This window comes from Pseudonaja textilis, chromosome 18 (assembly GCF_049901715.1).
Source record: "Pseudonaja textilis isolate UNSWEBS1 chromosome 18, rPseTex1.2, whole genome shotgun sequence".
Taxonomy (NCBI): domain Eukaryota; kingdom Metazoa; phylum Chordata; class Lepidosauria; order Squamata; family Elapidae; genus Pseudonaja; species Pseudonaja textilis.
The window spans coordinates 2,953,336-2,976,908 of record NC_142007.1 but is presented as its reverse complement, the minus strand read 5'-3'; the positions used below and the strand labels follow the sequence as shown (position 1 = coordinate 2,976,908).

Below are 23,573 nucleotides of genomic sequence, written 5' to 3'. Positions count from 1 at the left end.
CCTTATCCCATTTTAAATGTCCCTTTTGGGAGAGGGTTTTGGTCAGAGCCAATCTACTTCTGAGGCCCTTTCTGTTGAAAAATTCGTGAGGTCAAGTTCTCCAAAACTTATTCCAAAACGTGGAACTCAAGCTAAGTCTCCTGTAGACAACAGAAGACAACACATCTACCTGGAAAAACCACACCTCGATAATCAGTTACCACCTTCTCTCCATTCAGAAGCAAATGTGTCTCAGTTGCCCTTTTATAGACACGATCAAAGACATATAAATCCACCTTTGCAAAGCACTTAAAGGAGTGAATCAGAGCTTTTAGGGGGGGAAAAACAAGGAAACTGTTTAAGGAGCTGCCGTGTTTAACCAAGCAAAGTACAAACAAATTATATCATTTAGATTAAGGTGTCTGGAATCCTCTGCGACATTTCCTTAATTTAATCGGCTTTTGTTCCTGGAAAGATGAAGAAGATAAGAGGAAATTTCTACTTACATGATGGCTTGCGGGTTCTGCAACATGCAAGCTTTTGGTCCAAACGTAGTGACTGGGCATGGTCCATGTAAGGAACGTGTCCTCCTAGGAAGAGAAACGGCAGGATTTAGTTCCTAAACATCTCAGAAAGATGCCGTGTTGTCTTCGAGGACTTAAGAAAATTTTGATGGTCTGCAGAGAAATGTCACCCGCAAAGCAATTAATCCAGACTGTGCGGGAACACAAGGCTGCGCCGCCCACATGGCCCACGGGAACACAAGGCTTGCGTCGCTTGCATTGCGAATAACATGAGATAGTGAGGGGAGAGGGGAAAGGGCGGAGGGGGGGGACTTGCCCCACTCACCCCACGTTCCTGGCCTGGCCACGGGGCTCCTTCTTTCCGCTTCCTTCTTCTTCTGCTTTTGGCTGCACGCAAGGAAAGCAGCCAAAGTCTTTCTTTCTCTCCTCCAAACTCCGCCAGAAATGAGTCTTTCGGACCCTGCAAGGCCTCCTGCTCCAAGAGGCTGCGCCGGCGTGACAAGTCCCACAAAGACTCATTTCTGGCCGAGTTTGGGGGAAGAGAAAGGAAGAATTCTGCTGCTTCTGCTGCTTTCCTTGCATGAAGCCAAAAGTCTCTCTCTCTCTCTTCCCTCAAGAACAGAGTTGTAGACGATCCCAAATAAAGAACGATCAATCGGTAGGAAAAAGGGGTGGGGAATTTTCCTGCAGACTTTTGGGGGAGTTTCCCAGGGTCTCTGGTCTGCGGGATTTCAAATTATGAGTTTGCTGGTCCCTAAGGTCCAAAAGGTTGGCGACCCCTGTTCTAGTCTACAGAATGGGTTCCCATCACGCCAAGACAATGCGGTGAGTTTAAGGATGTGCAGGAGAATCCAACCCCTGGAAACTATAGTTTACAGCTTAATTCAGTATTTTTCAATCTTGGCAGCTTACAGATGGGCGGACTTCAACTCCCAGAATTCCCCCAGGCAGCTGGGGAATCCTGGGAGTGGAAGCCCACCTGTCTGTAAAGCGCCAGGGTCGAGAAACATTGGCGTACGTAAGGTATCAGGAGAAATCGAAATGTGGAAAAATAAAAGAATGCCAAGAAAAGAAGGAACGGTAAATAAAATATGGCAAAAGAGGCCATTTCCTGCAAGGTTGAAACATCCGGTGTCGCCATCCGAATGTTCCCGCTGGGGATAGAAATAGAAGTTTTCAGTTAGGAACGTTGTAATCTCTCAAAATGCTTTCTTCATTCCTCTTGCAGGTATGGTGCCGCAAGAATTTCTGACCACGAATTAGAAATTTTTGTCAGTTGTTCCGACAGAAGGTTACCTCCAAAGGAGGGATTTTAGAACAGGTTGTCCCGGCGCAACGAAAGTGGCTCATTTTTACAATATTCAGAGCTGACAAAACAAGAGCTGCCATTTTGGTTTGTTCCAGCCCACCAGGAAAAGAAATAAAACCGTGTGATTCCCGATCATTAAAACAATTTTAAAGACATCCCTGGAGTTGTTTGGATGTTGCAAAAACAATGGTGCACTGCTCAGAGATCTCCAGGTGTAGCTACTGTTCTGGGGTGGATCCCAATTTTGGCATGGATTTGGCCTCCGAGTGAGTGCTTGGCTTTGGATGGAAATATGGTTCAAGACAAGTGAATACGTCCAATAGGATTTTAAAATGTGCGTAACTGTTTGGTGTCACAATACAAGCAATTCAGGGTTGTTGTTTTTTGAAGGGGGGGCGGAAGATCGGTGGGGGCCATTCTTCCGCCTTATGTCACGGCAATTAAAGAAGATTACCGGCACAAACCTACCAGCATCTGTGAGTCAGGCAGCCTTACAAAACCTGACCGCATTTCCCGCCCCCATTTCCAATAATCCTCACGGGGCGATTAGCAATCTAAATGAACCAAGTGACCGGCATGCCTTGTGGTCACCAGGAGGTGATATTTCTTTGCCCCGGGGGAGTAAGAAAGCTTACCTGTCCCTAACCTTTTCACCTGTCACCTGCAGCAATGGATAAAGAACATAGGGTACGACTGAGCTGTCAGCTTGCTTCCGGCGCTGGTTATGACTTTTTAAAGCCCTACCTGGCATGGGGCTAGTTAGGGTATTTGGGGGGGACTGCCTCTCCCCAGTTATACCAACCCAATCCCACCAGATCTGGCAGAGGAGGCATCGACTAGGGCAGTGGCTCTCCACCTTTTGGGCACCAGGGACTGGTTCTGTGGAGGGTTTTTTTTTTTCCATGGACCAGAGGGGTGTGTGTTTTGGGCACTGCCTGCACCTCCAAACTGATTGGGACTTTTTTAAAATTTATTTTTTGGGGGCCAGTTTAGGAATCTTTTTAATTTATTTTGGCTGTTATTTTTGTTTTATTGTTTACGCTGCCCAGAGTCACCGCGAGAGATTGGCAGACTGTAGAAGTGTGTGTGTGTGTGTGTATGTGTGTGTAACCAATAAAAATAAATCATTAAAGGGCTGTCCAGGTATGCCTGGGAAAATAAGGTTTATGCTGGTTTTTAGAAATTTTGCACAGCAGAACCTGGTATCTTAAGGCAGGGAGAGTTTTGAAGCAGGTGGTCTTATCAAATCTTCTCCCAACGCAGGCCAGCACTTTCTCTGCCAGCTCGATCCCACCCCAACGTGCCGTGTCTTTGCGGCCAAGGTCAGAGTTGGACAACAGATCTTTTGTTTTGGTTTTTTTTTCTTGCACGTTTGAAGTCAACCCACACCACCTCCTTTATTATGTCCCCGCAAACAAGGAATGCCTCAGAGGTCCATGTGAGTGTGCATTTGTATGGCAAGGCAGAGGCCCTCAGGATGAGGGTTTTTTTTTTTTAACATCCCCGTGGTCTGAAAATGCAAAGCTCGGGTTTACACACTGCTTTCCGGGCTGAGGATCAAAGCAACACAAACTGAATTGCCCCGTTGGAAGTCAATAATGCAGGGAGATGGACTAGATGATCTTCAAGGTTCCTCCTAAAAGCCCTTTGTTCATAAGTTCCTTTCTTTTCGTGAAAGGAATTCCTTTCTCTGTTGTCAGCCTGGAAAAACATGCTATTATTTTACTTTATGTATTGTGTTCTGTTCTGTTCTGTTCTGTTCTGCTCTGCTCTGTTATTCTATTCTATTCTATTCTATTCTATTCTATTCTATTCTATTCTATTCTATTCTATTCTATTTCTATTTCTATTATTTCTATTCTACTCTATTTTATATTCTATTCCATTCTGTCCTTTCCTTTCCTAGCCCTATCCTTATCCTATCGTATCCTATATTCTATTCTTTCTATTCTGTTCTATCCTATCCATTCCTATCCTATTGTATCCTATATTCTATTCTATTTCTATTATTTCTATTCTATTCTTCATGTATTCTATTCTATCCATTCCTGTCTTATATTCTATTTATTCTATTGTATTATTTCTATTCTATTTCTATCCTATTATCTCTCTTCTATCCTATCCTATCCTATCCTATCCTACCCTACCCTACCCTATCCTAATCTACCCTGCCTTTATTATTTTTACAAATAACTCAAGGTGGCGAACGTATCCCACAAACCTTCTTCCTTATCTTTTCCCTACAACAACTCTGGGAGTTGTCTAATTGGCTCAAAGACACCCAACCAGGTTTCTAACCTGGTGCCTTACCTACTAGACTAAACCAAACTGGCTGCCTAATTAGCTTCACAGCCTATTTTAATATTTTTTTTTAAAAAAAGAGTAATACAGCTGCTACGGAGTAATTCCACCCAGATCATTTCGAAGGCTGCTTTAAAACGGTTTGGAGCTCTAGCGAAAAGCTTTGAGGCTGAGATTCCATAACACGGATTTATTTCTGTTCTTCTGCAGCTTCCTCCGACCAGCTCAGGGGCTCTTAGATAAGGTCCGCTCTCACAGACACAGAAGGCAGATCTTCTTGAACCAGCGAAGAAGAACCGTGTCACAATGACACCAATCGCTTCCCGGCGGATTATCCCCTTAAGTAACAGGATGATGATGATGTTAACAGCTCCGAGTACCTGCACCAGCCTCTATTTGCATCGGGGTTTTCACAAAGCCGAAGCCCAAACCTTCCCACATTACTCAACTGTTTGCAAAGGGATCAAGAAACAAAACCAAGAGGAAATAAAATACTGAAAAGGGGACTTTTTCTTACAGGGGGGGGAAAAAAAAGCGGTTTGCGGGATGCAAAAAAAAGGATTGAAAAGTTTGGAGAGGAGCCGTACATTAGAACATGGTTTATAAGCAAAGCGCCGTTGGTTTCTTCGTTTCCTCCAAATGGAAGGGTTTCGCGCCAGTGCTTCATCCCGGCCTGCTGTCAGAACCTCGCTGTTGGTTTACAAACCCGAGATTTACAGCCTAGGGTGTCCAGCCCGGGATGGTTTCGTGGAGGAGAGGAAAACATGGCTGGCTGGGGAATTCTGGGAGTTGAAGTCCAAATCTCAAAGTTGCCAAGTTTTTTTAAGCCACTAAGCAAAGTCATTCGCTCTGTTAGGATTAAACCTTGTAAGCTCTGTGTGCACTTGTACTCTGGTTGTTTTTTTATAATTCATTTGGCACTCTAGTTGTTGGCAGCAATTCAAAGGAGAGAAAGGTGGGTGCTTATCTCGAGGGACTGGGACTCATTACATGGGAATGAACATAAATTCCCAGCGTTGTAATAAAACAAGAATTGTTTTAACTAAGCGTGTTCTTCATTACAGTCTCGGGAAGCCTTGATCAGAACAGTGTGTTTTTTAAATGACTGGATGGTACAATTAATCAGGGGACAATCACGAAGGGAGAATTGGGCTGGGCCCTGCCCTCTGTGAGAGATCCGTTCAGGATGATTATTCATAGCTCAGGCGCTTATCTCGAGATCACCACTAAAAGCCTCCCGTGATTGCGTGATCTTGGATCATGCTGTCATGTGGTACCTGAATTCTTTGGTGCTGCCCAGGGCAGGAGAAGCAGACAAACTCCGCGTCTTTGTCCGTCCTCGCAGGGAATTCGTACAGCTCCGTTCCTCATCCGCGTGACAGGTGGGGCATTGGTAGCACATGGTGCCGGGGCTTAAGTCTTCCCCAGCTGGGCCAAATGTCTCTGCTTGCAACTCCATGTTGAGAAGGAACTTGATGGAGGGAAAGGAGAGGAAGAAAAGAAGAGAAATAAAATTTAGAATTACTTTTGGGTTCATGTCCCAGAAAACTCCGAATTTAAGCTTCTGCATGCACTTAGGTATTGTATTTGTATCATCATCACTGATTGCTTATTGTTTCCTAGTATGATTTGATTGCTTACTGTACCCTATGACTGTATTAAGTGTTGTACCTTATAATTCTTGATGAATGTATCTTTTCTTTTTATGGACACAGAGAGCATTTGCACCAAGACAAATTCCTTGTGTGTCCAATCACACTTGGCCAATAAAGAATTCAATCAATCAATCATCTTTTAACGACCCCGTAATCCCTTGTGGGGTGGAGTCTGGGCAACTGAATGGAGCGGTGTTTAGTGGCCGGATGCCCCTCCCTGTCGCCAGCGTGGAGTCTTTTTTCAGCAGATATATTCCCAGAGAGAGAAATATCTGCCTCTACCTAGGATTGAACTCACAGTCTCCTGATTGTGAGGTGAGATCTCCACCTCTAAGGCCACTGCACCACTCTAGGTATTGTATTTGTATGTCTGTTTCAAATTTGCTTTTCCTTCAGGCTAAGGTAGTGAGCGACATCCTCGTTTCAAACCATGATGGCAGAGGTAGTCCTTGACTTACGACAGTTCATTTAGCGACTGAAGTTACAGCATCATTACTGCAAAAAAGTTAAGTTATGACCATTTGTCACACTTGAAACCATGGCAGCATCCCCAGGGTCACGTGATCAAAAGTCAGGTGCTTGGCAACTGACTCGTATTTATGACGGTTGCACAGTGTCCCCTTTTGTGACCGTCTGACAAAGTCAATGGGGAAAGTCGGATTCACTTAACGATTGTCCGACTAACTTAACAACGGCAGAGGCTCGCTTAACGATCATCTAGCTTAAGCAGCAGAAATTTGGGGCTCAGTTGTTTGGTCGTAAGCCGAGGACCACCTGTATTTCTAAACTGCCTTTCCTTCAGTCTAAACCAGCTAGCGATGTCATTGTTTCAAACCGTGATTGCCCAGTCCCAATACATCAGTGCTTGCATTTCAAACCGCCGATTTAAAAAAATAAATCAATCGGAGGCAGAAGTAAAAAAAAGAAAAAAGAAGTCAAAATAGTGGCGAATGATCAGAAATTTGGAAATTCCCCTCCCTCTGTGGAGGGTTTTTGTTGTTTTTTTTGGAAACCACCCTCTCATCTTAAGATAGTGCTATCTCCCAAAATTTCCTAATTCTTCAGCTACAACAAAAAGGACAGTTTTGGTGCAATTTTCTGACCAGTGTCTATTTTTATCCAATGTAAGAATGATTTGCGAATTTAGTTTGGTATACGAAATGTTATCAGGAAGGAAAAGGAAGTATGGATACAGACAAATCTGAGAGAAATATTTTGATTTATAGATACCAAAGACTAAAGTTAATTTCCTGTTAAACAGCCTCCAGATAAGGGGTCTTTAGTGCTCCCTGAGCTGGGTTGTTTTTTCTTGCAGACTGTTTCATTTAGCTAATAGCACTGATGATGTTACCTAGTTGGGTAATGAAATGTCTGCAAGAAAGCCACTAACCCTCCTTTCAATCCTGAGCTGCAGATATTTTTCCTTTATCAGCCACCAGATACAAATACCAACCTATATTTATGGTTTATTCAGTGTTTTCAGCCTTGACTACGTGTGGATTTCAATTATCAGAATTCCTCAGTCAGCATTCAGTGAGATTTAATAGCACCTTTAAACCTATTGTGTCTTCCACCTCCCACTGAGCATTGTTCAAGATTGAAAAATAAGGATTATCGGTATCATCAAGGCATTAAGAGACCCAGGACAGACCATGTTCGGACCCCTTCAAACAAGAGAAGTGTTCACATCTTGCACTAACATCCTACTAGCCACCTGCAAGTTAGTTAAAAAGGCAAAGGTTCCCCTTGCACCTACGTGCTACTCGTTTCTGGCTCTAGGGGGTGGTGCTCATCTCCGTTACAAAGCCGAAAAGCCAGCGCTGTCCGAAGACGTCTCCGTGGTCATGTGGCTGGCAGGACTAAAGACCGAAGGTGCACAGAACACTGTTACTTTCCCACCCAAATAGTGGTTCCTATTTTTCTACTTGCATTTTTTTACATGCTTTCGAACTGCTAGGTTGGCAGAAGCCGGGACGAGTAACGGGAGCTCACTCCATTCTGCAGCGCTAGGGATTCGAACCACCGAATTTTCTGATCGACAAGCTCAGCGTCTTAGCCACTGTGTCCCACCGCCCACCTCAAGTTAGTTAAGACAGTGTTATTCTGAGCTGGCATTTGGAGTTTAGATGGCTGAAGATTAACTGAAGATTGCCAGATTGTGGCCTGAAGTTTCCTGAAAAGCTACAACCACCGGATTAAATAAGTGGTTCCCCCCTCGCCCCCCCCCCACCCAGGTCTTACATTTGTTATAAACTGAGTGGCTTGGAAATATACAGGGAAGGCCAGCTCACGTCTCGTAATTAGCCTGGTTAATTTGTAACTCGGGGAATAAGTCACGACTGGCTGACTTCACTCACGGTGCCAAGACATAAAACCATGGTGTGTAAACCCCTAACAGCTGGGCTTCCGCATGGTGCTAATCAAAACTTCCCCAATCCCCCCCCCCACCATTAACGATAAGCGTAACACACAAACATAGGCTAAGCTTGCAACAGGAGAAATGGAGAATTGACGACATTAGCTGACCTAATATGTTAAGCTGGCATGGCCCGGTTTATTAATCTTTTGAAGATGTTGCAGTGATCGGAGGGTTTGGAAGCTGCAAGACTCCATGATTGGAACATTAAAGGATATCTAATATTTAAGACCTGACTTAAAGCCCAGAGTGGTTCCCTCCCCCAAAGAAATGGGGGGGCTCTGTAAGTGTTCTGACATACCTGGAGGCGGGCAGGCGTTTGTGGCTTGAGCATTTCATTGCTCTTCCTGAATTGCTCACCTTCACCTGTGTCCCACTCTAAAGGGAGCTAATCTTGTGAACAGTTTGAGGAAGAAAATCTACAAAAAGCAGCCTAAAATTCCCGGCCGGGTGGAGACTCAAGAGCTTATGAGGAAGTAGAGGCTCACTGCGCAATAGTAGAATATACCGAATATTCATAAAGAGAACAAAAAAATGAATCAATATTTATTTTCTTTCGTCCTCCACCCTTTTTCAATGGACAATTTTGAAAATTACTGGATCTACAGTTCATAGGAATAGTCCTATGAAAATAAATATTGATTCTATATCTGCCTATTATAGTATTTGCCAATTCTGCATCAGATTCACAGATGAATAAAACAACTATTGGCTTATTAGTACAACAGACGTATATTCTTCAGCGTCTTGATAAAATCTATTAGCTGAGCCAACTTTTTGAAATGAGAAACCCACAGACCAAACATTTCTTTTTTTCCCCTTTTAATTCAAGTATCCTGTGCCCAGATTAGAGTTAAGTAAATTACATCATGTCTTAAAGGAGCTTTACAAAAGGCAAAAACACAGTAAACAAGGAGTTAGGAAATTGCTATTAACTAGATAATAAATAGAGGTCATAAGGCTATAAAGAGTTAAGTTAAACCTATATGATAAACCCTCTCACAGTTCAATCCTAGGTAGAGGCAGGTATTCCTCTTTCTGGGCACATTTGAGAATATATCTGCTGAACTACACTCCACACTGGCAACAGGAAAGGGCATCCGGCCAGTAAACACTCTGCTAGCTCCATTCAGTTGCCCAGACCCCACCCCCTAAGGGATTATGGGGTTGTTAAACGAAGATGATGATGACCCCTTCCAACGATTCTCCTGAAATATGCCAGTAATTTGGAAGAATTCCCAAGGGAATTTCTTAAGGGGAGTTTTTGAATGGCAGTTTATTAAAGCAGGCGTCTCTCAAAATATAAACGCTACCGGTAGGAAAACAGGAAATCCTTTAGATTTGATCTACCCAACTGGCAGAGATCACACACTCGCAGCGGGGAGATCCACAAATTCATAAAATAAGTACCGTATAATTAGATGGTGAGGACGCTTGGCTCTCTCGATCGGTGTTTGTTTATGCGATGGGTAAAATGAAGAACCACTCTGGCCAAAAAAAACAAACAGAAATAGGGAGTTGCATGTCACAAAAAAAAGGCAGAAGAGAATTGGCCAATGTTAAGAACGCAGCACTTCCAGTCTATAGGATTTGTTTGTTTTTATTTTATTTATGAAAAGACATTTATATGGCTGCCAGCTCAGGGGCAGTTGCAGGAATAAAACCCGAGCTACCAAACCCAACATAGATCGTGATTCACAGAAAAAAAATAAAAGGATTTAATTTTAATTAAAAAAATTAAAATTAAAAATGTGAACCTAATCCAGAGGAATAAACACATTGAGGTTTCAAAGGAGAGAAAGATCCGACAATGATCCGCTCCTTTCCCCCCCATAAAGATAATTGGAAATTTGAGCTTATCGTAACTTTCTTTTGTGTGATGATGTCTCCAGCTCTCTTACTTTATTACTAGCCGGTTGAATTAATTAAGGAATGGCCTATGGTTTTAATATTACATGGTTCTTCTCATAACAAGCCAAGAATTAGGAACGAGAATGGGGAGTTCTCGACTTACGACCACAGCGGAGCCCAATATTTCTGTCGCTAAGTGAAACATTTAAACGAGTTCCGCCCCCTTTTACAAGCTTTCTTGCTGCGTTCATTAAGTGAATCAGGGCAGTTGTTAAGTGTGGAAAACAACCGTAATTCCCTTTTTCCAGTGCCTTATGTCACTTCAAACAGTCACTAAACAAACTGTTGTAAGTCGAGGACTATCGATACAAGCTTGGCAGTGGGGCCAGGAAAATGCTCTCTGAAAGACCCTGTCTTTCTTCTGAATCCTTTTTAAGAAATAGCTTGAATTCTCCCATCAGGAGGAAACAAAGAGACATTCAGAAAAAGAACGACAAACGGGGACTCGATCTTGCCATGGACCTCTCTTTTATTTCAATTTATTTATTTATTTTTTGGGCAAATGAAGTGGTTTATTCATCCTTTATACAATTTGTCCAAGATGCAGACCTACCGCCCTAAACCATTCAGTTCTATTTTTATCCTCCCCTCAGGCAGACAAAAGAGGAGACAACTGGAGAATGTGCCATTTTTCTTCTTCTTCTTCTTCTGGCCAGCTTTTCTCTGCGCCATTTCGAGCACCTTTACAAGAACGCACACAGCTGTTTATTATTGGCTGAAAACTCAGTTTTCAGTTTCTTCACTGGCCAACAAAGAATTCTTCTTCTCCTTCTCCTCCTTTTTTTCTTCTCCTCCTCTTCCTCTTCTTTTCTCCTCCTCCTCCTCTCTTCTCCTCCCTCCTCCTCTCCTCCTCCTCCTCCTCCTCCTCCTCCTCCTCTCCTCTCCTCCTCCTTCTTCTTCTTCTTCTTCTTCTTCTTCTTCTTCTTCTTCTTCTTCTTCTTCTTCTCTCCTCCCTCCTCCTTTCTCCTCCTCCCTTCTTTTCTTCTTCTTCTTCTTCTTCTAGGACGCTAGCCAGATGAATACCGATGAATGCTGGTAGGCAGAGGCAGAATCCCCCCACCCTTATTTTCCTCCCCAAAACTAAGCCCAACCAACACAGTTTTGTAGCGAAGCACAGGTATCGAGCCAGTAAAGTGATAAAAACCAATGTTCATCCAATGATACTGCAAGAAAGACTGAATCAAACATTGGGTTTTATTGCAGTCATTCAGCTCCGGCTTTTTAGGCGTCGTCGTCTTACTGCTTGTAATTTGAACTACAGCGTAGTAAACAAATGGGCAGAGAGGACTGAAGAATTTCTTCACTTGTTCCAGTTGCAAAATCTTTGCTTGCCGAGAAACAGAAAAGAGGAAACTGCAAGACCGAAATGTCCTTCTCTTAAGTACGGTGGTTTCTTGTTTATGTTATTTTTCTTGCACCACTCAAAAACACAAAAGGATGGTTGGAATTAAAAACAGGCATGTGACTTGAATCAGGAATAGGAATGAAGTATGTGACTTGAATAAACCTCCTTAAAGCTAAGCCAGCTGCCTGGTTGAGCTGGGCCACATTTACTGAATAACCTGGAATTGGCTGGGCCGACCACAACCTAAGTTAGAAACCCTGTTTTTTTACGCACTTATGGATGAGATGCCCAAATGGCAAATGATGTTATGGCTCTGAGTTCTCCCAAGATATGAGGTAATCAGGGTTAGCTCCAAGTGAGTCATCATCCCTACACACCCCAAATATTACAATTTTTTTGCAACAGCCTTGCTTTAAGTCATCTTTGAAATTTTGGACTTGTTGGATTTAGCCTTGCAGATTTTATTCACCCTCTGCCAAGGCAGATGGTAACACAATTCCTGTCTGGTTTGCTAAATGACCAGCTCAACAAAATTCCACTTAATGGTTATTGGGTTTTTTTTTCATAATACTTGTACTATGAAACTGCGAACAGTTGTGTGTCCAACTGTGTTATTCTAATTTTTCTAAAAGGTAAGATAAGATACATCTATAGCATTCCCATTATCTATTACATGGGTATCTCTATCACTTGCTCAATGACTGTTGTCTCCTACAAACAGGCTCTTAATTTCAGTTTGTCCATTTATAGATTGGAATTATCCCTTTATTAATTGTACCCCATGGAATTTTGAAGTCTTACTGCCGAAAGCACTATAACTATTTACTTTCTTTAAATGACTGGTTGAACTCCCAAATAAAATAATACACTTTAGAAGATCTACGACTGCACGGAAATGGATAAACTCACTCAAAATTAAAGGATAAAAGACTCAAAAGATTTTACAGTTTGGGAAAACTGATATAATTGGATAAAAGATAGAAACCAGCAAGTGAATAGGATAGGGAAGGGAAAATATATAGAGATTATAATAGGAGTATTAACCAGATAGAGGCGATAAGTATTAGAAAATAGTCTGATAGGAATATACCGTTTAAGTAATTAGAAATGTATATATGCATGTTTTATGTTTATTGGTTATGTTCTTTCATCTTGGTTTTGTTTTTAATCTAAATGTTTTATAATGTGTAAATACTTTCTAATGTTTAATAAAGTTTATTTTAATTTTTTTTTTAAAAAAATACACTTTAAAGAGATAGAAAAGGATATTTGACAAAAAGTGCTCGCTTTTGCTTCTTTTGTGAATCTAGTCATATAACTGGTTGTGTTATAATATCCTATTTATTGGACTGTGAATTTTTAAGATAACATTCTCATTCTTTCTGCAAACATTCCAGGGCTAACAAAAGAGCCAAAAATGATTAGACTGCATTTTTAGAGTCAAAACAACAGAGTAAAGAAAATCTGATAGGTGTCCAAGAAAATCCATTATTTTGTAAGCAATGAAACAAAGGATAGAACCAGTTATGAAATGATGCACAATTACAGCAAATACTCGCCAAGAAAGAAAGCTTGCAAAAGACTTTGGACATGGCACCTCTTTTCTGGAAATCCGCTATTTTTTTTAATTAAAGATTTTTTTATTTCTGTTTTTAACATATCTCTTCACATGAGCAACGTAGTTCCAGATTACATTTACACATAGTCATAATTACATTTCCATCTATCTTATTTAATATCACCTCAAATCATCCACTGATCTTTAAATAAATTTCCATTTCATATTTCAATTCATTAGTTCAATGTCCATATCATTTCATCCACACATATATTTTCAACTCTTTATCCCCTATTATTTCCATTTTCAGCTTACCACCCATTTTACTTTATATTTCATTATCATCCTAAGCTTTCTCTAGATCAATATATAATAAACAATCAAAAAAGAGTAAACATAAAACTAATATGTTTAGGATCAACATGGTATATCCCTCCAATCTACATTATATCTTATATTTAATCCAAAGGTGTGCCTATAACCATTCCATAATGGAATGGAAATCCGTTATTTTATTTATATCCTTATATCATTTATTATGGTCTTTCACACAGTCAGGCAGATGTTTAGACTGGATTTGGCATTTTTATCCACCTATTAAGTCCTTCCCAAGGATCTGAAAAGGCAGATGTTCTTGTCTGAAGGTGTCAAATATATTGATTATTATCTATGAAGATTCTCAATCATCCAGGTCTTGATTGTCCCAAAGGGGTTTTTTTTTCCCCAAAAGACAACTGGACTTTCTTAGTTTTTTTTTTTTTTAAATTTCTCTGAAAACCTTTCACTTCTGAACTGAAGAAACTTCCCGGATAAGAAGCGAAATGTTTTTCATTTTTTTTTAAAAAAAGCAAGAAAATCCACTCATCTTTTGGGAACAAAAGCACCTTTGGGATGTCAATTATGACTTACGTTAAAGAGTTATCATCCGGTACATTTGAAAATGCATTTCGAGAAAGTTGAATGTCAGGAATTATATAACGCAATCATGTTTCATAACTACACACACAGGCTGGCTGGGCTCAGTTGATGCAAATCCCATTCGGAGGAGGAGGAGGAGGAGGAAAAATGAAAGGCAGCATTTTACATTACACAACACGTTTAATTGGGGATTGAACTCATTCCCATCATGGTTTGCGGAACCCTTGACTAACTAAGCAGGTTTGGAGTTGTGCTTCATGCAACAAAACAGCCCCAGCAAAGCTGAAAAGTAACCAGGCAGGTTGTGTGTGTGTGTGTGCATGCAATTCAATGCAATGCAGTGCAATGCAATGGTGGGCAGGATGAGCCCCTTAGCTTGGGGGAGAAAGCCCGGTTGGTGTTGGCTGGGTGGATGATGGGTGTTGTGGTCCAACAGCAAAGGTGAAAACTAAACAGGCAGGTTGTGGTTGTGTGTGTGTGTGTATGTGTGTGCAATGCAACGATGGGCAGGATGAGCCCCTTGGAGAATGGGGGGTAAAGCCTGGTTGGTATTAGCTGGGTGGATGATGGGAGTTGTGGTCCAGCGTCCCTGGGGAGGTGGGGGGAGGAGACCAAACTGCATTGGCGGGGAAGGGGATCGCGGGCGCCAGGTTGGGGAAGGCAACTTTCCCCGGTCCCAGCCTGTTGCCCCTCCATCGCTCGGGCCCGCCCCTCCTGCTGACGTCACTCACCCTCGCGCCCAGGCCCCTCCTCCTCCTCCGCCGCTGCTGCTAAGTCTGAGCGCCCCAGCGGTGGGCCTCCTCACAGGCCTCCCGCCGCTGCCGTCGTCGTCGTCGCCGCTCGCCGCGGGCGCCTCCAGGCAAGCGAATCCGGCCGAGGGCGGCCGCCGGCGCGGAGCCCGCCACGCACCGCCCTCATTCTCCGCCCCTCGGCCCGCCTCAGCGCCCTCCCTCCCCTCCTGAGGGAAGGCTGGGCGCTCGGAGGCCCTCTGGGCGGGACGGGGGTGTGACGTCACGGTGAGCCTGCGCACTCACGCCCCCCGGGTGGCCGAGAGAGCTGTTTAAAAAAGATAGAGGGGCGCGCGGCGTTGTGTCGCGAGTCCCTCCTGCCTTCTTTCGCTGCCCCCGGAAATCAGATTATTAAAAATAATTTTAAATATTAAAAAAAATTAAAATCTTTCCCACTTCTATTTGTATTCTAATTCTATTTCTATTCCTAATTCTATTCTATTTCTTATTCTATTTATATTCTATATTCCATATTCTATTCTATTCTATTCTGGACTCCCATCTATCAGAAATGGTGTAGGGTCTCCTGCTTGGGCAGGGGGGTAGACTAAATGACCTACAAGGTCCCTTCCAACTCAGTTCATGTTATCTGACTATCTGTACTTTAAAACTTCCCAGAATAGGATGAACTTGGTCCCCTTTAAGATCCTAGGAAGCTAAAATTTCAGTGATGCTGTTCCTTTTGCGGATCTTTTCGGTCTTACAATATTAACAATCTCATGGAGTCTGCAGACATGAGTGGCAGGCCCTGAAAATTGACAGTGACATGAACGTTTTGCATTATAATGTCACAACCCTGTTGGCCCACCAACTTAATTCAATGAATTTAGAAGGTTCAACGCCAAATCAGAATTCTGCATACTAAATTCTTATTACAAGACCACAGATTTATGGCAACTGTATCAATGCCCTAATTTCCCTTGTCTTTTTTTTTTTTTAAAAAAATACAGCGCTAATTGATTTGCGTTATTCATATGCTCTCAGTGACAAAAATAGTCTGCCAGTTGACTGAATAAATTGAATTTTATTTTGTTAAACTGATAAGGGATGGCCACTATCAAATACTAAGCTGAATCTTAATCAGCTCCAAATAGGTTTGCAGCCGTATCAAAATTTCTTATGATGAAAGACGAGAGTCAAAATTCATAAAGGAATTTTTTTAAAATTTTTCAAAATGTTTGTGTGTTTTGCATTATAATTGAAAAAAGAGACAGACATCCCGATCTCTGGAACTAAAAAATTATATTGCTCACTAAGCTTTTGTTAGCCTCTGCTAACATCGTCAGTGTAAAATGACAGTTAAGGAGATATGTGCTATGTAAGATACCTCCTTAACTATAGTTTTAGACTCTGACGATGTTAGCAGAGGCTTAGTGAACAATATAATTTTTCAGTTCCAGAGATCGGGATGTCTGTCGCTTTTTTCAGTTTTACCTGGAACTCGTATTTTTAGAACAGTCTGTAATGTGTGTGTGTGTGTGTGTTTCAAAAATTCATATCTAAACTTTGAGAGGTTTAGACAAAGATAGCTGATGCTACAGACTGAGATACACACATACACAAAAAGAGATCTGGCTAACCAAATTCTGTTCATTTCCCCTATTAATTTAATGTGCCATTTACATCTGGCAGCTGTCAGATCCAAATGACTAGGAATTTGCAGATGCATTGAATATCAATAAGACTTTGTTCTCTCCTGTCTGATTCATACATTAATATTCTTTTCATCTACAGCTATATTTATACCTGTAAGCTCCAGCTGGCAGAGAACATCGGGTGTTTTGGAAAGCATTTGGAAGTGAAAGAAAGAAAGGGGAGAAAAAAAAGGCCTCTTTGTTGCCAAGCTTGAAGGCCTACAAAGGGACTGGAAGGCCAAACAAATAAAATTTATCCCTTAACCATTGTCACTCTTAAAATAAGCAAATAGTTTTCCTCATTTTCCTCAAAAGCCCTTCTCTTAAGGTCGTCAATTGAGAATAATTTGGTTGCTAATTAATTGATTTATAGTTTTAGCCCCATTGCAAATAAGTCACTAGTCCTCATGTACTTTTACTTACTTCTTTACTAAATAATTTAATTATTTGCTGTAAGAATCAAGCATGCCGTATCACTCCAGCTGCCAAATGAGAGAACCACAAAAGTAGCCCAAAAGAGAATTGATAGATTACTTGATACTTGAAGAGAATACAATTAAATTCAATGCCTTTGTCATTGTACATCATATATACAACGAAATACCTACAGATATTTACTAAAAATGACTCTTGGAGAAGGAGAGAACCCTAGCAATCCCTCTCCACTTCCTCAGATCCTAATTGCAATTTCTCTTTTTTTTCCTTTTTCTTCCCAAAGCTACTTCTGTTTATCTTTAAAATAGAAAATAAACAAAAGATTATTTTTGGTTTGCAAAATTCTAGCTTTCCAGTCGCTTAAGCGTTGAAAGGGTTCCCTCTAGTGGAGCAAATGGGTAAGGGCATTTTAGATTTTTTTTTTAAAAAACCCACTTCATTTAATTAAGATTGTTTCATTTAATTAAGAATATGTTTCTTAGATTAAGAAAATAGTTAATTTTTTTTAAAAGAGTGGGGTTAAGCTAATGGAATGTGAAAAAAAGATTTTATAATTGGGACAATGCCAGAATTTGAGATCAGCATGTTTACAAAAAGAGAGATTCATGGAATTCACATTTGGGGATTTTCCTAATTCTGCAAAAAAAACTTATACAGACCTTTGTGTATAATGGATGATTTGTAAACTTCCTTCAGTTTTTGAAAAATGGATCTATGTCTCCTGAAACCATTGTGTAAGGGATATAAATAATGATCAATATTGATCACTAATATCGGTATCAAAATCTGTCTCAGGAATTATCCTTATTCCTATACAAATCAAAGGACATTTCTAAAGCCACCAAATCACACTTTAGAGATTTAAAACCTGCTAGATAGAATGATTTTTAACAAAACAAAAATGAATTTTATTTTTAGATAGATTTCATTGGACAATGAGTCTCTATCCCCTCGTAAACCATCAAGTGAAGTTTTTTTAAAAAAAAATCTAACCCAGAAGTGTACAAAAAAAAAAAGGAAGTGTCTATAGCTTGAAATGTCTTAATGCAAAGAAGAGGCGTGTTGCCAACTTTGCACGAACCAAGAAACTAATCCGTTCGGGCTGGATGGGAGACCACCAAGTGATCCCCAGTTGGCGAGACAGGAAGAGGCGTTGCAGACAAAGGACGGGACAATCAAATCACCCAGATCTCTTTACCTTCTCTCTTTTCCATTGGTTTCCCTCATGACACAATGCCAGAAGAAACCGATCATTTTATTAAAAAAAGGAAAAAAAAAACGGTTACGAAAAGCTACTGGGCAGAGAGAGGTGGTTTGAATAAGCAAACATATAATTCCTTGTGAAAGCAAGGGTGACTCATCCTGGATCGCAGCCAGGCTTCCTACTCCGTCTCCTGGAAAGCTTATTTTCTCGGCTTGGCTGCCGCTGCAGTTTTTAAGCCGGGGTTTCAAGTCCCTTCCTGGGACCACAGCGGAGATGCCACCCCTCCAACTGCGTTTAAAAAGGCTGGGATTTTTTTTGCACCAAAGAAACCAATTTCTTTTTGAGAGCAGATTCCAACTATCAAGGCCCCGGGGAAGGGCTGCAGAGTTTGCGTCTCTCCCCTTGGCAGAGAAAGAAAGGGTCAAGTTCCCTGTTTTCCCACTCTCTTGGAAGTGAGAAAGGTAATTTTGATAATAAATATTTTGATTTTTGCTCTTCTTCCAGCCAGGCAACCATGCCTTATCCAGGATCACTTCAGCTTCTGTTCATTTTTTTCAAACATTCAGATTAGCTCAGTCGAGCTCTATGGGGGGATGTATGAATGCATCACACAAAAACCACATTTGGGAATTCGGGAATTCCTTTTCGGTTTTCCAGTGGCTTGGCCAAGATCGACGATGTCTGCACAACATGTGTTTTCTCTGGTCCCTTCAAGGTGCAGGATTCCAGCACCCATCATCCTTGCCTAGCAGGCTCGAGGCCTGTGCAATCAGCCATGGACTTGGTGCGCCCCCACTTTTAAACAAACACAAACCTAAATTATTTTAGACTGCTAACCGAGACTGCAAAACTCTAGTGAGGAATCCTTTTTGCAGACAGCCTAAAAGAAAATAAAGACTTGTAATTTCAGTCAACAAAAAATAAGCCTGTTTATTTTGCACAGTTTAGTGCCAGCTCCCCACTTCACGCTTTCTCAATGGCTTGGCCTCAAAACGAAGAGAATCCAAGTTTAGTTCTAACCCAGTTTAGTGGCTTGTGAGATCACACACTTCAAATCTTCTAATTATAAACCCGCATTACGGATTACAGAATGTGCACAAAAGGATCTAATTATACACAAAACTTACATCACACACCAGATACTTACATGGGGTCCCACGATGACTTAGCTAACAAGACCAATAATAGTTCCTCTGTACTTTGGGATATAGAACTGAGTTCCAATCCTGCTCTGTGCTGGACCGTAATGTGCTGTACAACCCAAACACAGGAAATTAATCGTGCTCATTTAATCACATTTCATCTAAAGCCAGCTGGTTTGGCTTAGCATGTGATTATGGTTGCAAACCATATGGTTACGGCATACAACATTTTTCTAGAGGAACCAGGCCACTCACAGTCGTGTTTCCCTGAAGAACAAAATGCTGCTTCTGCTTCCAGCAAAAACCACAAGGGCCTTCCGACAATTTCATGACAAACTGCTTTATTACATCTTAAATAACAGTACATTTTAATATAGGATCTATCTTGCATCCAGCTTTCTTGAAGTACACCGACTTTAAAATTAAATACAAAAAGTGAAGGAATCCGGGGTTGGGGGTGCAGAGGAAGCTCTATAGAGATTTATCTCAAGGGAAGGGTGGGGGCAAGGGAAGAGGAAAGAGGGCGATTTTAAAAAAAAAATCCAAAAAGAAAGAAAAAAGAAAGAAAAATTCAAGATGCCAAATCCAGGCCTTTAAAAATAAAAATGCACGATTACAGCACGTTTTGTACAGAATGTTGCAAGGGGGGAGTGAAAAGAGGATTTTAAAAAATCACTGCTTTTTTAAAAAAAGGGGGGGGAAGGGGAAGGGAAGGGAGGAGAGGAAGAATTGAAAAGTTTATCCAAACCATTTGCTGTCTAAACGCTCATCAACTTTCAAAATGCAAAGCGAGAGGGAAAAGGGGCTCGATTGAAAGAGTTTCGACACCCCCTTTTTTTTCTTCTTTCTCTAGCTTTTTGCTTTCAAATTTTTCTTTTTGTTTTTTAAATTGGGGGGAGGAAGGAGGAGCAGGGGGGAGAAACACGTTATTAAAAATTAAAAATAATGACTTTTATCACCTTACTTCCAGATGTGCAAAAACCAAAACCCAAAAAGTCTGCATTCTTCGGTGGAATCCATTCTTACGCACACACACCACCCCCAGTTAAGCGGCAGTAAGGAACAATCAGCAATGATGGCTTTCTTTCTTTTTTTAAAAATTAAAATAAAATAAAATAAAAAAAGGATGAGGTTAATTTCTCGAAAGAAAACACAAAGAGAAGGACATCTTAGTTTTATTATGCACTTCAGCATTTCTACAGCATGCGGTTCTAAGAGTAATCCAACCCACAATTGGCAAATCCCAAACATTTTCCACCCCCATTTGCACCTTTCTATCATCATCGTTTTAATTTAGAAAAACCTCAGATCACGTTTCTCACTAAAAAATAAAAACCAGATTTGGATCTTGCTTCAGACCCAGCCAAAAGTTCCACTGGTGGGGTGTTCCCCCCACTTTTCCCTAGCCTTGCTCCCGAAACCCCAAATCCACCAAATCTGGCTGTTTACAGAAATTATGGGATAATCTTCGGCGTTAGTCAATCAAACTCAGCAGATAGGAAATGAAGAACTGGCCCACGGGGCGAGATTGGGCTTGGGGAAAAAATAAAAAAGAGGGAATTATTATTATTATTATTTGTTACCCACAGAAGTGAAAAGATTTGCTTTTTTTTCAAACATTCAATACCATGTACAGAGTGTGCTTGCTTGTCTTCTTAACATTATCATATATATGCAATATTTGTGCAACGATTTGTGACATTAAGACAGAAATTAAAAAAAAAAGAAGAACAATAATAAAGAAAAAAAGAAAAGAAAATCCAGGGAGTAAATTTACAGCATTTAACAACCCCAGAAATGCCTGGGTTGGGACTCCTTTCTCTTGGCTCAAAATTAGACCGTAAGAAGCAATTTGCAATTTCTTTTTATAAAAAAAGGGAAAAAGGCAATGGAAACGTGGGACAAAAAAAGAGGGGAATATACCGATCTTGCTACGAATGTGACTTCTAAGTTTCGAAAATGAGATTAAAACGAAGCCTTCCCACCATAAAGTCAGTATGATTTGCCTCTTTGTTTTTTTTTTAAACTACAGTGAAATTTAAAAGGTTAACTTTGCTTCCGACAAGGTGTTTTGTTTTTTTTCCTTACTTAGTTATCATATCATTTTACTTCACTTTAAAGTTTTGCCTGGGCATGCTTACACAAGCGTGTGATTTCTTTTGTAAGGTTTTTTGTTTGTTTTTTTTCTCTAGACAACCCCCCACCCCCCAAAAATGTGGTCCCCAATGGAATGCACAATTTGGATCTCTTTTGCTATTACTGGTATTAACAACCGCGGTGATTCCTCTTTGAGGGAGAGACTTGTGCTCTTTGCTTTGGCGAAGGAGAGACATGAAAAGATCTTGCCCTTGGGTGGGAGGGTAGGAAGGAGGGAGAGAGAGAGAGGGAGAGGGAGGAAGGGAGGCAGAGAAGGGGATCCAAGTTAGTATATTGAGTTGGATACATTATTTTAAACTTTCAACCGTTGGGGGAATTTTTTTTTCTTCTGATCAGCGGGGAGTCCACGGACTGTCCTGCCAGAAAATGCACAGAGAGAAAGAAACCTTGGTTAGGGCCTGGAAGAAAAGCCAATATATATATATATATTGATCGATCCAGATATATATATATATGTTATTGCCTCTAACGGCAAAAAGGAGGCTGGAGGGGGGGGGCGACACGTGCAAGTGAGGTTAGTCAGTGGGTGGCATCCCCCCAAAACAAGACCTGGCGCCTTTGGGGGTGGCAAAAAAATATAAGACAGGGTCTTTGACCCAAGACTGGTGCTCCAAACAGCAGTGTTGCTCCAAACGTGGAAGTGGCAGCTCCAAACGCGGCGGCGGCGGCATGGGAAGAAGGGAAATCAACGGCGGCGGGCGCTGAAGGTCTTGGGTCTGCCGCAAAGGTACTTGGCAGGAGTAGGGAGCTCTCCGCGCTCTGCCGTGATCGCGCATTAGGAGCAGCTGGTGGCGAAGAACTGCTGCCCGCGGGGCGCTCCTAACGGCAAGTTCCCCCGCCCTTCCCCCCATTTTGCATGTTTTAAAATAGGCCTAAATTTGGGGGGAGGGGCTTAATTTCATTTTATGCCTAGAAAACATGCTGGGTCTTCCTATTGGGGGAGGTCGTATTGTTGGAGAAACAAGGTGTGTGTGTGTGTATATATGTGTGTGTGTATATATATATATATATATATATATATATATATATATATATATATATATATATTGTGTGTGTATATATAACCACCATTAAGTACGTGCCAGTTGCCCGATTTTGATCATGTGACACAGGGATGCTGCCAGTGTGAAAACCAGTCATAAGCCTTTTTTCACTTAGAACGGTCACTCAACGAACTGTTGTAAGTCGAGGACTAACTGTACTGGGTTTGGTTGGTAAGGGAGGGAAATTAACGTAGCCACGGATGGCTTTGCCCTCTTGTTAAGCCACATCTCCAGATAAAGCACAGGGTGGACAGGGAGATGTGCGAATTACCCGTTCAGGACCCAGCGTCCCTTAAACCAGAATGCCTTGTTCCTGCACAGAAACCCCGGATGATCATTTGATACGATGGCGGTTTCCTTGAGGCTAGAGGTTGACCAGGCCAGGATCAGGCAGGCCTCTGTTGTTGTGGGACTGCGTCTCCCTCCCCACAACCCCGTAATTCACTTTAAGGGAAGATGGAAGGAGATTCCGGCACATTTCTCCTGCCCCGCTGCTTTGGGGGGGAAGGGGAGCATGGGAATGGAGTACCTACGGGCTTCAGTTCCAGATCTTCAGGAAGCTATCCCACGATCCTGTCGCCACTGCCATGCCATCGTCGGTCACACCTAAGCAACTGACACGGTTATCGTGGCCAGCTAAGACGCCTGCGGAGGGGAGGAGAGAGGAGAATGAAACGCAATTTAGCAGGAGGAGAAGTGCAACACAGCCAAGTAGCAAATATCTACCACAGAGTCATCTCGTGTGTGTGTGTGTGTGTGTGTGTGTGTCTATAAAACAGGGAGGGGGGGAAGGAAGGAAGAAAGGAATAGAGGGGAGGAGATGAAGGAAGAAAATGGAGGAGGAAGGAAGAGAGGAGGGGAAGGAGGGAGGCAGCAGAGAGAGAGAAAGCAAGAGAGAAGGAAGGACAGAGGAAGGAAGGAAGGAAGGAAGGACAGAGAAGGAAGGAAGAAGGGAAGGAAGGAAGGAAGGAAGGAAGGAAGGAAGGACAGAGAAGGAAGGAAGGAAGGAAGGAAGAAAGGAAGGACAGAGAAGGAAGGAAGGAGGGAGGGAGGGAAGGAAGGAAGGAAGGAAGAGAGAGGGAGGAGGGGGGAAGGAGAGAGAGAAAGTAAGAAAGAAGGAAGGAGAAATCAGGGAGGGAGGGAGGAGAAAAGAATCATGAATGGCTGAAGGATTTGATGATCCTTCCTTCCTCCCCCACCCGCCACCTCCTATCCCGTTTGAGATGCTCTTCCCCAGCCACGTGCCCCCCCCCG

At 41.9% G+C, this 23,573-nt stretch overlaps 2 protein-coding genes across 8 annotated transcripts in view; both read right to left on the bottom strand.

The window, feature by feature from the left end:
- NADK (NAD kinase) overlaps positions 1 to 14,856 on the bottom strand; it is a 33,530-nt gene extending 18,674 nt beyond the window's left edge. For both annotated transcript variants that reach the window (XM_087914867.1, XM_026715910.2), the window contains exons 1-3: positions 14,648 to 14,856; positions 5,391 to 5,584; positions 486 to 569 (exon numbers count right to left, since the gene is read on the bottom strand). In XM_087914867.1, coding sequence (XP_087770993.1) covers positions 486 to 569; positions 5,391 to 5,572 — 266 coding nt within the window. In that variant the 5' untranslated portion in view covers positions 5,573 to 5,584; positions 14,648 to 14,856. The remainder of the gene's footprint in view (positions 1 to 485; positions 570 to 5,390; positions 5,585 to 14,647) is intronic.
- A 5,422-nt stretch (positions 14,857 to 20,278) lies between these two features.
- The window catches only part of GNB1 (G protein subunit beta 1), a 43,888-nt gene continuing 40,593 nt past the window's right edge, over positions 20,279 to 23,573 (bottom strand). For 3 of the 6 annotated variants that reach the window (XM_087915018.1, XM_087915020.1, XM_087915019.1), the window contains 2 exons: positions 22,853 to 22,964; positions 20,279 to 21,632 (listed from right to left, as the gene is read on the bottom strand). In XM_087915018.1, the coding sequence (XP_087771144.1) occupies positions 22,858 to 22,964 (107 nt within the window). In that variant the 3' untranslated portion in view covers positions 20,279 to 21,632; positions 22,853 to 22,857. Of the gene's footprint in view, positions 21,633 to 22,848; positions 22,965 to 23,573 lie in introns of all 6 variants that reach the window. The other 3 variants (XM_087915021.1, XM_087915023.1, XM_087915022.1) reach the window with 1 other exon arrangement.